The 14,091-nt window shown below is 37.5% G+C and overlaps 1 protein-coding gene across 6 annotated transcripts in view; it reads left to right on the forward strand.

Moving 5' to 3' along the window:
• Positions 1-11,672, forward strand: part of wdfy3 (WD repeat and FYVE domain containing 3) — a 97,916-nt gene extending 86,244 nt beyond the window's left edge. For all 6 annotated transcript variants that reach the window (XM_028033766.1, XM_028033761.1, XM_028033763.1 and 3 more), the window contains 12 exons: positions 295-507; positions 590-731; positions 1,116-1,270; positions 1,876-2,034; positions 2,720-2,899; positions 4,255-4,437; positions 4,525-4,618; positions 5,213-5,344; positions 5,945-6,178; positions 6,263-6,374; positions 7,473-7,670; positions 8,442-11,672. In XM_028033766.1, coding sequence (XP_027889567.1) covers positions 295-507; positions 590-731; positions 1,116-1,270; positions 1,876-2,034; positions 2,720-2,899; positions 4,255-4,437; positions 4,525-4,618; positions 5,213-5,344; positions 5,945-6,178; positions 6,263-6,374; positions 7,473-7,670; positions 8,442-8,568 — 1,929 coding nt within the window. In that variant the 3' untranslated portion in view covers positions 8,569-11,672. The remainder of the gene's footprint in view (positions 1-294; positions 508-589; positions 732-1,115; positions 1,271-1,875; positions 2,035-2,719; positions 2,900-4,254; positions 4,438-4,524; positions 4,619-5,212; positions 5,345-5,944; positions 6,179-6,262; positions 6,375-7,472; positions 7,671-8,441) is intronic.
• Positions 11,673-14,091: the final 2,419 nt, after the last annotated feature.

Below are 14,091 nucleotides of genomic sequence, written 5' to 3' on the forward strand. Positions count from 1 at the left end.
CACTTCTGCTTTTCAAAGATGTCCGGTTATACAATTGCACATCTGTTTGCAGACATTTATACGCAAACGTTGAGTTGGGGGGCGTGGCCAGCAGCAGCTTATTTGGATTTGAAATGACAGAGACCCTATAGCAGCTCATTCTAGGCCAAACTAACCAGACTGAAAATCTCATTATCAAAAGATGTTGGGCTGACCAGAACCAACATGTTTTGGTCAGCCCACAGACCGATCCTAAACTGCTCAGGGAAGCCTAATTCATACTTGCTGACGTTTGAGATTTATTTTTTTTCCCAGGCGCTGGAGTGCGACTACGTCTCCGCTCACCTCCATGAGTGGATCGACTTGATCTTCGGCTACAAGCAGCAGGGGCCGCCGGCCGTGGAGGCCGTCAACGTCTTCCACCACCTGTTCTACGAGGGTCAGGTGGACATCTACAACATCAACGACCCGCTGAAGGAGACGGCCACCATCGGCTTCATCAACAACTTCGGACAAATCCCCAAGCAGGTCAGTAACTCAGAAATCTGAGTCTGCTTTTTTTTTTGGGAAGCAGAAATCTCCTTCTGACTGATTTTACTTTTTCTTTCAGCTGTTTAAGAAACCTCATCCTCCCAAACGCGTTCGCAGTAAAACCAACGGCGACCTAGCAGCCGTTCCGTCGAACTCCAACAACGACAAAATCTTTTTCCATCATCTGGACAACCTCAGACCTTCTCTTGCTCCTGTCAAAGGTTATCATAACCCCCCCCCCCACACACACACACGTAAAATCTGCTTTAATATTTCCACAAACTTTAAATTCTAGTCAGCATTATTGATCTTGTTTTAATTTATTATGCAATTAATTGATTTATTGTTTATTGCAACAGGCCTAGTTCCATCCTGAACACATCTAAAAACACAGAAATAAACAGAACGAATTTATAAATCAAAATTTTGCCTTTTTTTTTTCAATTTTTTAGTAATTACTTCTAACTGTGTGTCTTACTTTTGTTGGTTTTTCTAAGAAGCTGATTTTTGTTTAGATTCCTTTATTTATTTAGATTCCCTCATTGTCTGGGTATAAACACTTTTATTTGTGGTAAATAAACAGAATTCATGTTTCTCTGGTTCAGAGTTGAAGGAGCCTGTGGGACAGATCGTTTGCACTGATAAAGGCATCCTGGCTGTGGAGCAAAACAAAGTTCTGGTTCCACCCACCTGGAGCAAAACGTTCGCCTGGGGCTACGCCGACCTCAGCTGTCGCTTGGCCAACTACGAGTCCGACAAGGTCAGAGGCTTCTTATACCCTCACAAATTTACAGAGTTTGTTTTAGTATTTAATTATTATCCTTTAATAAGTTATTATCTTTGGACCTGCAAAGGGTCAACGTATAGCTTCAGATCCTCTACTGACCCTGCTAGAAACTAGCTGAAATCTGGATCTAGTGATGGATCTGATGCAAAATATTAAAAAAATGTTTATCTAGTTTCTTGTTCAAATATCTTAGTGCCAGAAAGATATAGAAGCTTGTTTTTACTAAATAATTCCTTTATATTTTTGAAAATAATGCTAGTTCCACTCTCAGATTATTTCACTTAGAACAAGACATTTTTCCAGGTGAAGTTGTATTTTTTTTTTTTTTACAAAATTAAGGAATTATTGATTTAAAATTAGCTTTAAAACAACTTTTACTGAAAAGTTACTTGTTAGTTAGTTTTGTCTCATTTCAAGTGTACTAATATATTTGCACTAGAAACTAGACCAGAATTATTTGGTAATATTTTGTGTTTTTGCAGTGTGTGTACTTCAAGGTGGTAGGACGTTAAGAAACCTTTTTGTGTACAGCCAGTTGCTGTGTTGAGGAGAAATTTCAATGTTCTGGCCCGTTTCAGGCCCTGGTAGTGTACGAGTGTCTGTCAGAGTGGGGTCAGATCCTTGGCGCCATCTGCCCCAACCCGAAACTCGTCATCACCGGGGGGACGAGCACCGCCATCTGCGTGTGGGAGACGGGAAGCTCCAAGGAGAAGGCCAAGTCTCTGACGCTCAAACAGGTGAGGCTATGCACACTCACACTCAAATGACCCAAATACTTTTATGTGAAATGTGATTGTTGTGTTGTTATTGTGGTCGTTCACACTTCCAAAAATATTCAACTTGTATGTAACTAGTTACATTTACTCAGTTACATTAACTTGAGTAACTTTTTAGGAAAAGTTTACTTTTAGGAGTATTTTTATTATGTTGTACTTTTTACTTTTACTTGAGTCATTTATTATGAAGTATTCCTACTCTTACTTGAGTAAAATTTCTGGATTTTCTACCCACTGAATGAAAAACAAACATGTTTTAACCAAAACTTCACCAGACTCAGACACACACCTGCAATTTTTATTTAAGTTTTTATGGAAAATTTGGATGGATGGACGGACGGATGGATGGATGGATGGATGGACTGTACATTTTCCTTTCAAATATAGTGACACTTAAATTGATTTTTTCTTGTTTTTATAAATTCAGCTACATAACGATTCCTTATTGTTGTTTATTTTAAGTTAAAAATAATAAAAAGTGACATAAGACGGGTGGTATAGGAACGAGTGCAATTATGGCAAAAAATGAATTAAATAAATCGTATTTGGGTCACGTCAGGCGTAGCAGTCTTCTCTGAATCATCGAGTTGCCGCGGTCAGTAAGGTGAGGTTTGCTCAGAATGAACCTTTTCTCTTTATGTTTCAGGCATTACTCGGCCACACGGACGCCGTGACCTGTCTGACCGCGTCGTCGGCGTACCGCATCGTCGTCAGCGGCTCCCGGGATCGGACCTGCATCATCTGGGACCTAAACAAGCTCTCCTTCGTCACGCAGCTGCGTGGACACCGTGCGCCCGTCTCCGCACTGTGCATCAACGAGCTAACAGTCAGTCACTTTCTCACTGGATAACCTTTGAATTTCATTTAGGTCAAGGGTGTCCAAAGTGCGGTGCGCAGGCCATATATGGCCCTTGGACAGTTTTTTTGTGGCTTCAGCTGCAGTTCAAGAATAATACAAATTTGTTTCATAATAATTAGAACAAAGTTTATCCAGAGACTCTTACTGAAAAACAGACTCTGCTCTCAGCTTTTATTTGATTTGTTAAACTTGGCTAAATAAAGCAATCATTTTGAAAGAAAGTGACCCGAATCCTGTTCTTGTAACTGGAATAAATTTAGATAGAGTCCAAAACAATTTGAAAACTGTCATAAATGCTCTTTTAATAAAGCAAACACACAAAATCCTTTTTGCTAAAAATAACAATAATTACAAAAATAAAATTGTATGTTTATTTGCTTGATTCTTGTTTTATTTTTTTGATCTGTGAATACTTCTGACAGGATGATTTTAGCCCACGTGATAAAAAGTTTGGACACCCCTGACTTACTGTAGGTGTTTTCAAGGTTTGGAAAGTGCTTGACATTCAAACTGCTCCATTTCATAATAAAGTTCTTCCTAACGTTTGCCTAAATTTTGAAAATGTTATTTACAATTGAAACCAAATATTTTTATACGCCTAAGAAAAAGAGAGAAATTTTTTTCTCGCTGTCTGAATTTAAATCTGACTAAATTTATCTTATTTTTGGTCAGTTAGAATTACTAAAATTATTCCTATCATGTAGACGCCAGAAAACATTTCTCAGAATTTTCTTGGTAACCTTTTTTGCTTGTTTAAGCATTTAATTTGAGCAGGAAGCTCATTTAGATACCATAGCAAGATTTGTTTGGATTGTTTCAATGTAATCAATATTTATTAGCCCTAATAATTCCAATGACTTATTGACCTGTGTTAATAAAGTAAAGGTCGGCTTTTCTATTTATATTTAAAGTTATTGAAATTGGGGGATTTGTTTTTGTAAATTGTTTAGCTTACAGACCAGTCAGGTGTATTGAATTTGTGTGAAAAAGACATAAAATTGTGTTGTATTTTAGTTTACTTTGTCCCTGCTATAGATGGAAGGATAGATAGGTAGGTAGATAAGTAGATAGATAAATATCTAGCTAAATAGATAGATGGGAATCTAGTTAATTAGCTGATTAGATATAGCTAGCTAGATAAATAGGCAGCTGGCTAATGAGATAGCTGTCTATTTACCTATCTAAATATCTAGACAGCCAGCTTTATTAATCCCTCAGGGAAATTGTTCTTCCCGTCTCCCACTCACAGTGGGAGACGGTAGATGTACTTAAAACTGTAAAACTGATAAAGTCGGTGCTAATAAACCGTCCGGTCTCTGCAGGGCGACATCGTCTCCTGCGCGGGAACCTACATCCATGTGTGGAGCATCAACGGCAGCCCCATCGCCAGCGCCAATACCTTCACCGGCCGCAGCCAGCAGATCCTCTGCTGCTGCGTGTCCGAGATGAACGAGTGGGACACGCAGAACGTCATCGTCACTGGACACTCCGACGGAGTCGTCAGGGTAACCAGATCACATCTTTCTGAACGCAGGTTTGTCATCTTTTCAGGAGCTTTACCTTTAACCTTCCGGGTGAAAAATGTCTTGTAGTTTTGGAGAATGGAGTTCCTACAAGTCCCAGAAACCCCTGCGCCAGAGCCAGTGGAGCCCGACGTGTCCGACTGCTGCACAGATGAGAAGATTGGTGAGTTTTGTTTTACATTTTTCAGACTTAAAGTTATTTTAATGGTATTTTTAATTTTTTCCATGTTATAAGTGAAATAGTCAGCCAATGAAACAATTACTTTTTATGAATTTTAAGGAATTATTTACTTAAAACAAGCTCTTATATCTTTTTTAAAAGTTACGTATAAGTTAGTTTTGTTTAATTGAAGTGTAATAAGCTATTTGCACTAGGAACTAGTCTAAGATTACTAAAGATTTTGTTTTTGCATTGTGAAGAAGGAAGTTGTGCTCCATGTCTTCTTCTGAGGTTTTTTGTGTTGTTTCCTTCATTGGTTCTTGGTGCAGCGCCCCCACAGGCGAGGAGGGGAACACGTTTTTCAATGAGTTTGGTTTGTTTGACACAATGCAGCAGCTGGAAATGTAACAAATGTTTCACCTTTAGGCCCCAATCGAACCGAGTCCACTGGACTATCAGGTGTGAAAACACCCGAAAAAACTTTCAGCTGCAACAGAAAGCGATTCTACAAGGCCATGGCTAAGGCTGAATAAATGTGTTGTGAGGGAGTTATGAACGCTTCTGCACTGATGAACCTAAACGTTGTTGTTCTCCCAGAGGGCGCTGAGAGTAACAATGGTGACGATGACAGCAGTGAGTCAGAAGGAGAGGAACCGGCGGCGCTGCGCAACCCTTCGACCAGCGGAGGCAGTGGCAGCCAGCCGGGCAGCGCCGTCCACCGACCCAGAGGTACGCAGCCCGGATCTCTGCTGAACAGCACGACTGAAATGAATCATCAAATTAATCACAGTCGATTGTGACTGGAAAGTTTTACAAAGCTCTCCAGTTGTTTTAGTAATATGTCATAATCAACAGTGTCAAAAGCCCCACTTAGGTCCAACAGAACCAGCACTTGGTTGATTTTTTTAGGCAGACCTGTGAACTTATCCAATCTTTTTTACCACTCAAAATGCTTTACACTGGAGTCACATTCACAAACACACACACACACACACATTTATACACCGATATGCAGATCGGTAGGGGGTTAAGTGCTTTCCCCAACGGCACATTGGCATGTGAGAGGAAGAAGCTGAAATCGAACCTGCATCACAAGAGCCACAGAGAAGACACTGTTGCAGAAATCAATGTGACTAAACATGAACACATGGATGAGTTTCTGAGAATTAGTCCTTTAATCCTGGAAATGTTCTTCAGGTGATGGAAGGCCGACTTTGCAGCTGTCTTTATGTGGCTCTGACGGTTAATTTCTGATCTAAAATAATTGTTAGTTAGCTCTGATTCTCTCTGTATTTTATGTAACTCCGTCTGTTTTGATTCTCCATTCAGGTCCGTCATCTAGAGCCGGAGCGTCTTGGTCGATGGACAGCGGCTCTGACGACTCTCACCGCTGGTCGGACACACTCAGCATCGACGAGAAGGACGGCTTCGTGTTCGTCAACTACTCCGAGGGCCAAACCAAAGGCCCCCTGCCTTTGTCGACTCACCCAGCCCAGACGTCCCTCCCTCAGCCTGTCCATCCGCCGGCCCCCGAGCCGCGGACCTACAACCAGCTCAAAGCAGGTGGGCGACATTTTCCTGGCTCTTTGAGCGTTTTCCAGCATAAAGGCGATTCGGTGAGCGTGTTTGATGTGTGTGTGGCTGCAGGATACAGATGGGAGCGTCAGCTGGTCTTCCGGAGCAAACTCACCATGCACACAGCGTTCGATCGCAAGGACAACGCCCATCCGGCTGAGATCACCTCCCTCTCCATCTCCAAGTAACAGAGAACATTTTATTTTTGTAAATAAAGACATAAAAAAGTATTCTTTCAAGAATAAACCATTTAATAACATCTAAAACTTAAATACTAAGCAAACTACTAAAAGTGCTGCTGTTTAACTCTCTCAACGTTTCACTGGTTTAATTAATTTAAACCTTTAATTAATGCAGGTGCTTGAAATCCTGGGAAATCTTTGAATTTTATTAGATGTTTTCAAGGTTTGGAAGTGCTTGATATTAAAGCTGTGCAGTTTTGTAATAAAGTGTAAATATAACATTTGATTAAAAGCCTGAATTTGGAAAACATTGATAGATATTTTTTGCTCCTAATAAAAAGAATGTTTTTATTCTCAGTGTATGAAGTTAAATCAAACTAAACTGTTATTGTTTTAGGTCAGTTAGAATTACCAAAATGTTTTATCTTTGCTAAATGACAAAGAACTTGGCAAGAACATTTTTAAAATTTTTATTGTAAAATTCTTCGTACTATTTAATTTGAGCAGGAGAGACATTTCAAAACAAACTTTTACTATATTTTATTCCTCCTTATCACTGCTGTAGAATATAGAATATTATCACAAGTCATTATTAATAACAGTAATAAATTGACATAATATAGTGAATTGAAACAGTTTTTTTAGTTAAGTTGTATTGTTTTTATTTCCAAAGTGTGCTGCCTGAAACGTTTGCTTGAATTATTATTATTTTTTTGCTAAAATATTTTGGTAAAACACACAATCATGTATCAGCCTGAGCAAGCTTCTTTTGTAGTTACTACATGACAGTAATTATTCTCTCTCAAGTCAGAGAAACAAACAAATAAATAAATAAAAAGTTAAATTCACCAACATAGAAACAAAAACACAGCTTTAATATTTTTTTAATTGTAAGTAGTTTAAATAGTTAGAATAATGTATTCTTGCCTGCGTTCTGAAGGCAACTGCTGACCCAATGTGCCTGATAACTGATAACTGGCTTATATCTATAAAACTACATTCTGTTTTACTAAAGTTATAGTTTGCTTGGATTTTACTGTTTGAAACTGAATGAACCCTGGTGAGAGCGGTTTCCCTCTGCTCCTGCTTCGTCTCTGCAGGGATCACAGTAAGATCCTGGTTGGAGACGGGCGCGGCCGAGTCTTCAGCTGGTCGGTGAGCGACCAGCCCGGCCGCTCGGCGGCTGACCACTGGGTGAAGGACGAGGTGGTGGACAGCTGCTCCGGCTGCACCGTCCGCTTCTCCCTGACGGAGCGACGCCACCACTGCAGGAACTGCGGGCAGCTCTTCTGTCAGCGGTAAGAACCTGAATCCGATCAGCAGTTCCTCTATAATCAATCGATCGTTCACAAAACACCCTGATCGCTAACATGCACTAGTTATATGTATATATATATAAATTTAACTGATTTAATGTTGTAAATAATGTAAATAACATATTTGTTTGTTGGAGCTGACTGACAAATATTTTGGGACCAAGTGGATTTTGATTTGTTGTCATCTTTTCTGAGTTGCTTTTAAAAATATCTAAAAGCATTAATAAATAAATAAATATAAAGCAACTCGGAAAATTTAAACTACTTACAAAAAAATATTAAAGCTGTGTTTTTGTTTCCATGTTGTCATGTGAGACATCATAATTCATTTTATTTGCCGTTTCTGTTGTTTTGTTTATTTATTTTGAGTATTTAAAATGTCTTCTAGATCCAATGTTAAATGCTCAGTAGAATTTTAAGTTTATTGAACTTTGAAAATGAACTGTTATTGCATTATTTTGCCATTACTGTTATATTACTTAAAAATATTATAACTTATCACAATAACTTCAGAGACAATTTATTGCCCAGCAAAATCTGTAATTGTGACAGGCCTAAACATTAACCTGCATCTATTCTAGTACCTCTGGTGTACCTCAGGGCTCTATACTTAGTCCTTTGTTATTTTCTCTTTACATGTTCGCATACGTGATGAATTACTGTTTGTTTATAAATCATCTGGTTTGTAGAAATTACTAGTAGAACCTTTAGTCAGAATCTCATTTATTAACATATTATCGGCTTGTTTTGCAGGTGTAGTCGCTTCCAGTCGGAAATTAAAAGGCTGAAGATTTCATCTCCAGTGCGAGTTTGTCAGAACTGCTACTACAACCTTCAGCACGAGCGAAGCATCGACGACGACGGCGGTGCCAAAAACTGATAGGTTAGCAAACCGCCTGGATCCCTTCATCTGCCCTCCGTGTGACCTGAAACCTCCCAGAATCCCTATCCTCTCAAGCGCCAGAATGTTTGATTTGCACGGAGATCGGAACCGGATCGAAATGAAAATGTGGGAAAGAAACTCAGCCATCACTTTAACTACATGTACTCATCATCCGGAGGGGGAAAACATAACCAAGCAGCTAATCTGAATCAATCCCCCACCATTTCCGAAGATACTCCTCCTCCTCCTTCTGTTACCATTAAAAAAAAAAAAGACTTGTTCATAGTGTAAATACGTAACCACGGCCTTTTTAACTCTGCAAACACAAAAATGAAGGTCATCTAGAAAAACAACAGCTTGCTTGTAACTTAGCGATGTGACTAACCACTCCTTGCTTTAAAACAAAACTACAGATTGTGTGTAACCTGCGTCACAAGCCACAGTGAGTAGAGAAGACGTACGGAGGGATATGAATGTCAAAACTTTGTTTGTGGGTGGAGTTATGCAAAAATCACCTTTTTTTATATATATAAAAATAATTTCCAGATCACGTTGTTGTTTACAAAATGTGAGATCGAACATAAAATCACAATTTTTTTGCCAAATAGTTTTGTTTTTTCAGCCTATCATCTGCTCTGTCCTTCGTCGTTTTCAGTTTGGAGGTTGCTGTATTTTTTTATCATGGTTGCTGCTGCGCTCTGAAGACTGGATCAGTTCAGATTTTTAAACATATCAGTTTTATTCTTTTTGTTTATACGAGTTTATCCAAAAAGGCGGAGATTTGTTTTAAAATGTGAATTTATTCTCCGACATCCACATTGCAGTCAAAGCAGCTTTTTAGAAGGACACAGAAAAGGGACATCTTTATTTTTACATCTCTCTACACAATCTGTTTTTAATTCTTCTAGCTGCAGCCTAATTTAAGAGAAGACCTTGATTATCCCTCAACAATATCCGTTATATTTAAAAAGTTGGGCAAAAACAGCTGAACTGGATTAAAAATGCATTTTTAAATGCCAATTTATGATTTTATGTTTGATTTCGGTGGTGAAATGTTGCCCAGCAGAGATGGTGTGGAAGACTTTAAAGGGACAATAAATGCAGCTAGTGTTTTCTATACAGCCAAAGCTTTTATTTCAGCTCCAATGTCACCAAAAACATGGAAAGCTGCAGCATTTTGACACATTTCCGTAACAAAGGCGCCATATTTATTCCTTTGATGGTCCGGTTTTTAATCTCCTCAAACTTAAACGACAAAATTTTTGAATTCACGGCTTAGATAAAGTTTTTTTTACATATATCCCCTATATGTAATTCCTATATAATTTGTACACCCCATATACACATATGTATAGGAAGTACAAATATCTTGGGCTCCCTCAGAATTGGCTTAAGAGTTTTGCTCATTCTGCCCACAACGCCAATATTGAAAAGCAAAAGTAGTAAGGAATATCTAAGAGAGCCTTTCTGACTGAAGACTGAATGGTGTTTTTAAATAGAAAGGTCATAAAAAAGCTTCATGATGGTTTTTCTGTACAATTTCATCCAATGTCTGCATTGGATTAACAGAATTAAACTAATGTTGCTCTCAGTTACTGTCAACTAAGTGCTTTCCCCCACATTTTATACTTACTATAGAATTGTTTCATTTAAAATTTTAACAAATTCACCTTGTAGAAATTTATTTTATAAATAAATTTCCTTTTTTGTTTGTTTTTCAAAGGGCCTTGAAAAATCTTTTTGTTGTTGGCCAGTGGTGTCCAAACTTTAAACCTGTGGCTGAAACTGACAAATTTAAATTACAGGCTGCCCACAGATTTCATTGAATTGTAAATGAAAAAAAAAAAAAAAAGAAGAAAGGTTGAGATTTTTTTTTATAAACTTTTTTAAAATTATTATTCTGTAAAACTATTAAAGATCCAAAAAATGAATTTAGGATTATTACCTTATTAAAAGAAAAACAAAAATGTTTTAATTGATGGTTAAAACATTAATTGCTTTTACCATTTTTGATTTGTAGTCAGGGGCCAAACAAAATCATTTCAAGGCCCACAAATGGCCCATGGACCACGCTTTGGACCCCCCTTGACAAAAGGCAGTTTTTTGGAGCATAAAGATAAATCTAAATCTAAAATAATCTTATCTTGTTTTTAATTTCTTCAACGATTCTATTAATTTAAATGAAGTTGTTTAATTGCAAAGTTTTAAGTCAAGAACTATCTTCAATTATCCTATCAATTTATTTTTTACTCCTTTTCTTTCCTCTTTTCTCCCATTTATTCCAGCGCTGCTTCATTTGAAGAACTTTCATCCGTTTGGTTTCCACCAACCCTCGTTTTGGTCCTAAAAACACACACACACACACACACACACACACTCCTGCTAGCTTTCATCGTTACCGTACTGTAACTTAGTGCAATCATCATCACCGTCTCGCAGAAGAGGCCCAACTTCTTTGCACCTTGTAGAAAAAAAAGCAAAGAGGAATCATGAGTTTTGACTGAAGCAGGTTTACGTTGTCATTTCAGCAGAGAGGTGCATTTCACTGCAGATTAATGAACTGTACAGAGTATTTATGCAATTATAACTGGTTTTAGATTTTTTTTAATGATTTCAGCAAGTTTTGTTACTTGTTGCATGTTTTATTAACACAGCTGACTTTCTGTGTCAGTGTATTATTGTACATGTTAGGTTTTTTTTTTCCTGCTGGATTTCTGCTTTTGTTTTTATCTCTGAGGCATTGCCTGATGAGCGGCCGACTGGTCCCGTTCCCGGCGTCGGGTGGACTTTTGTACTCTTTACGGAAAAAAACTACAAACTAATTACGAAACGAGGAAGGAAAAAAAAAACTGAAAAAAATCCTGGATTATTTTGGTGGTCTTGTATTAGACTGCGTTACTACAGTATCTGGTGTGCAATCTGTGATAGCTGAATGTTCCTTGTGTCTTTGTGTTCACTACATCCTAAGAGAGAAAAATAAAGAAATAGTAGAATAACACCCACGTCAATGTCAACGGAGCAAAATGGTTCAATAATGCAGTAGAGCTGGTACTTATTCCTTTTCATTTCAGTTCAATAAATAATTGCTGTTTACCACCGAAGGCTGTCGTCTCTGATTTGGGGAATATTTTCAGGTCTGTTTTGAAATCTGAAATTAATACAAACATACAGAGAGACATTAATCACTGCTGGATCTGGTTTTATTGTTTGCTGCTCATCCAAATGTTAAAGAAATATGTAAAACAACTCTTCAACTTCTCTACTGCTAAGGTTTTTGGGAGTAAAATAGCTTTTAGATTTAGTTGTTACACTTAAACTTTTCAGAAAATTAAGTGTAAGTAAATGCTAAATGAAATGTTTAATTTCTAAAGGGAAATCTAATAATTGGTTGTGTATTACATGTAAAACTTACATTTTATGCGTTTGCATATTTAATTAATGTATTTCTAAAGGACTTTTTTTTAAAAGCTTCCTATTTTGTTATTTCATGTAATTTCTATTGCAGATTATTTGCTAATTTATCAGTTAAAATAAAATTTGGCTTTCCTGCAATTTCTGCAAAAGTTTATAACTTCAGCTTTTGAGACAAATTTCAGCAGATGTTCCCCTTAACTTAGTAGCTCCTTTAACAATTTTTGGAACCATTTTCAGCTCAAACTCAGGTTTATTTTGCAAAAATGTTTGAATCTTTTTTTAAATCTTGACAGTTTTGCTAATTTAGCTGATCAACTTGCATGTCTGGTTATACTTTTCTGAGCTTTCTTCTGATTTATTAGGATTAAACAACTGTTTTAAAATTAAAACTGGTGTCAAACGTTTGGCAAAAAATTCCATTGCATCAAACAAATTTGGTAAAAATCTACTGTGCCACATTTTGTCGCTTTGTACTGCTTTTATTTTGAAAATATGAATGAAAGTTTAAAGGTCAAAAGGTTAACCAGACCCCGCGTCCACGCAATGATTATTTTTAACAGTGTTGTATAAAGTACTGAAATCTCAGAGTCAAGTAAAAGTACAAGTACCTCTCCAAAATATGACTTTGGTAAAAGTCCAAGTCACTGACTGAAATGTTACTTGAGTTAAAGTCTTAAAGTATCTGAAACTTCTTGTACTTAAGTATGGAAATTACTGTAAAAATGGATGTACTCAAGTAATGTAATGAAAAGTACAAGTAAAAAGTAAAACAAAGCAAATGCAGTTTGAATGACATTTTTTATATTTTGGTAAACTTGTCAAATACACTTAAAATAATGTACCCAACCAAGTGCAGGCAAAATTAAACCTGCTAATAGATATACCTGCAGGCATCATTTAGTTAAGAAAATTAGGTGCTTTACCTATAGCACAAGGTTAACTTAACCTGCTTTACAACTGAACCAGCTTCTTAGTAAACCCTCCAGGACAGAAAATACAAAGTTTTTGTAAGCCTTAAGTTTTCCCTTCAAGTAAGGTCAGTGCTGAAAATGAGAAAAATAAATAGTACAGAAAATGCGGCCAACATGAAGAAAAAGATCTGTTACGATTACTCTACTTCACAAATCAGTGAATCAGTCAATCCTACAGTCAGTAGGTGGTGCACACAACTGGTCATTATGCAAAAGAAAAAAAGAATTGGGAGGGAAATGCAGCTTATTGGCATCTGTAAACCTGGTTTTGAACTTGCATGCCTTTCCTATATTTGTTAAATTGAGTCTAAATTGCTATCGCTATGGCTTCTGTCCCCCTTGAACAGAGGAGTCTAGGTAGCCTGCTACAGTCAACATTAGGCCTAAGCTAAATACACCACGTGTGGAACTGAAACAATGCCAAACAAAGTTCATTTATGCTCAACGTTTCACAATACAGTAGTGCCTAGTGACCAAGCTATAGTTACTGAAACAGGAGGATTATAACCATTTCATAAGACGTTACCTCGATGTGTTTCTTCAAGTTGGACGGGGAGTTTTTGTAAGATAGAATTTCCACATCTTCGGGCAGGAATAACATAAACTGCATGCGGTACGACGAATCTTTAACACCCACGAAAGAGTGTATTGTGTTTAAATAAGGTCATGGGCTCTCATCACCAGCTGGTGGTTCCCTTGGAGCCGTGTCCGACGTAGTTGCAGTCGTTGTGGTCTCCGTCTCCTCCTCCATGTGGCTGCTGCTGATTGCGAGACTTTCTTTGTGTTTAATGGGAGAAGCGAAACAGGTGTATCCTATTGGAGGTGATGAACCAGCCCAGGCAAGCAGGCTACCGACTTTGTTCGGTAGCCTGCTTGCTACTTGCTAATCAGTAGGTGGGGTCAAAACACTTTGTTTCTCTCTCTCGCTTTTTTGTAACGAATAACTAAACCACACATTGAAAATGTATCGGAGTAAAAGTACGCAATTAAGTTCGGAAATATAGTGAAGTAAAAGTGAAAGTCATCAAAAATGTTCATACTCGAGGAAAGTATGAAGTACTCCAAAATATACTTAAGTAAAGTAGTGAAGTGTTTTTACTTCGTTACTATACAACACTGATTTTTAACACTTTTC

This window comes from Xiphophorus couchianus, chromosome 12, assembly GCF_001444195.1.
Source record: "Xiphophorus couchianus chromosome 12, X_couchianus-1.0, whole genome shotgun sequence".
Taxonomy (NCBI): Eukaryota; Metazoa; Chordata; class Actinopteri; order Cyprinodontiformes; family Poeciliidae; genus Xiphophorus; species Xiphophorus couchianus.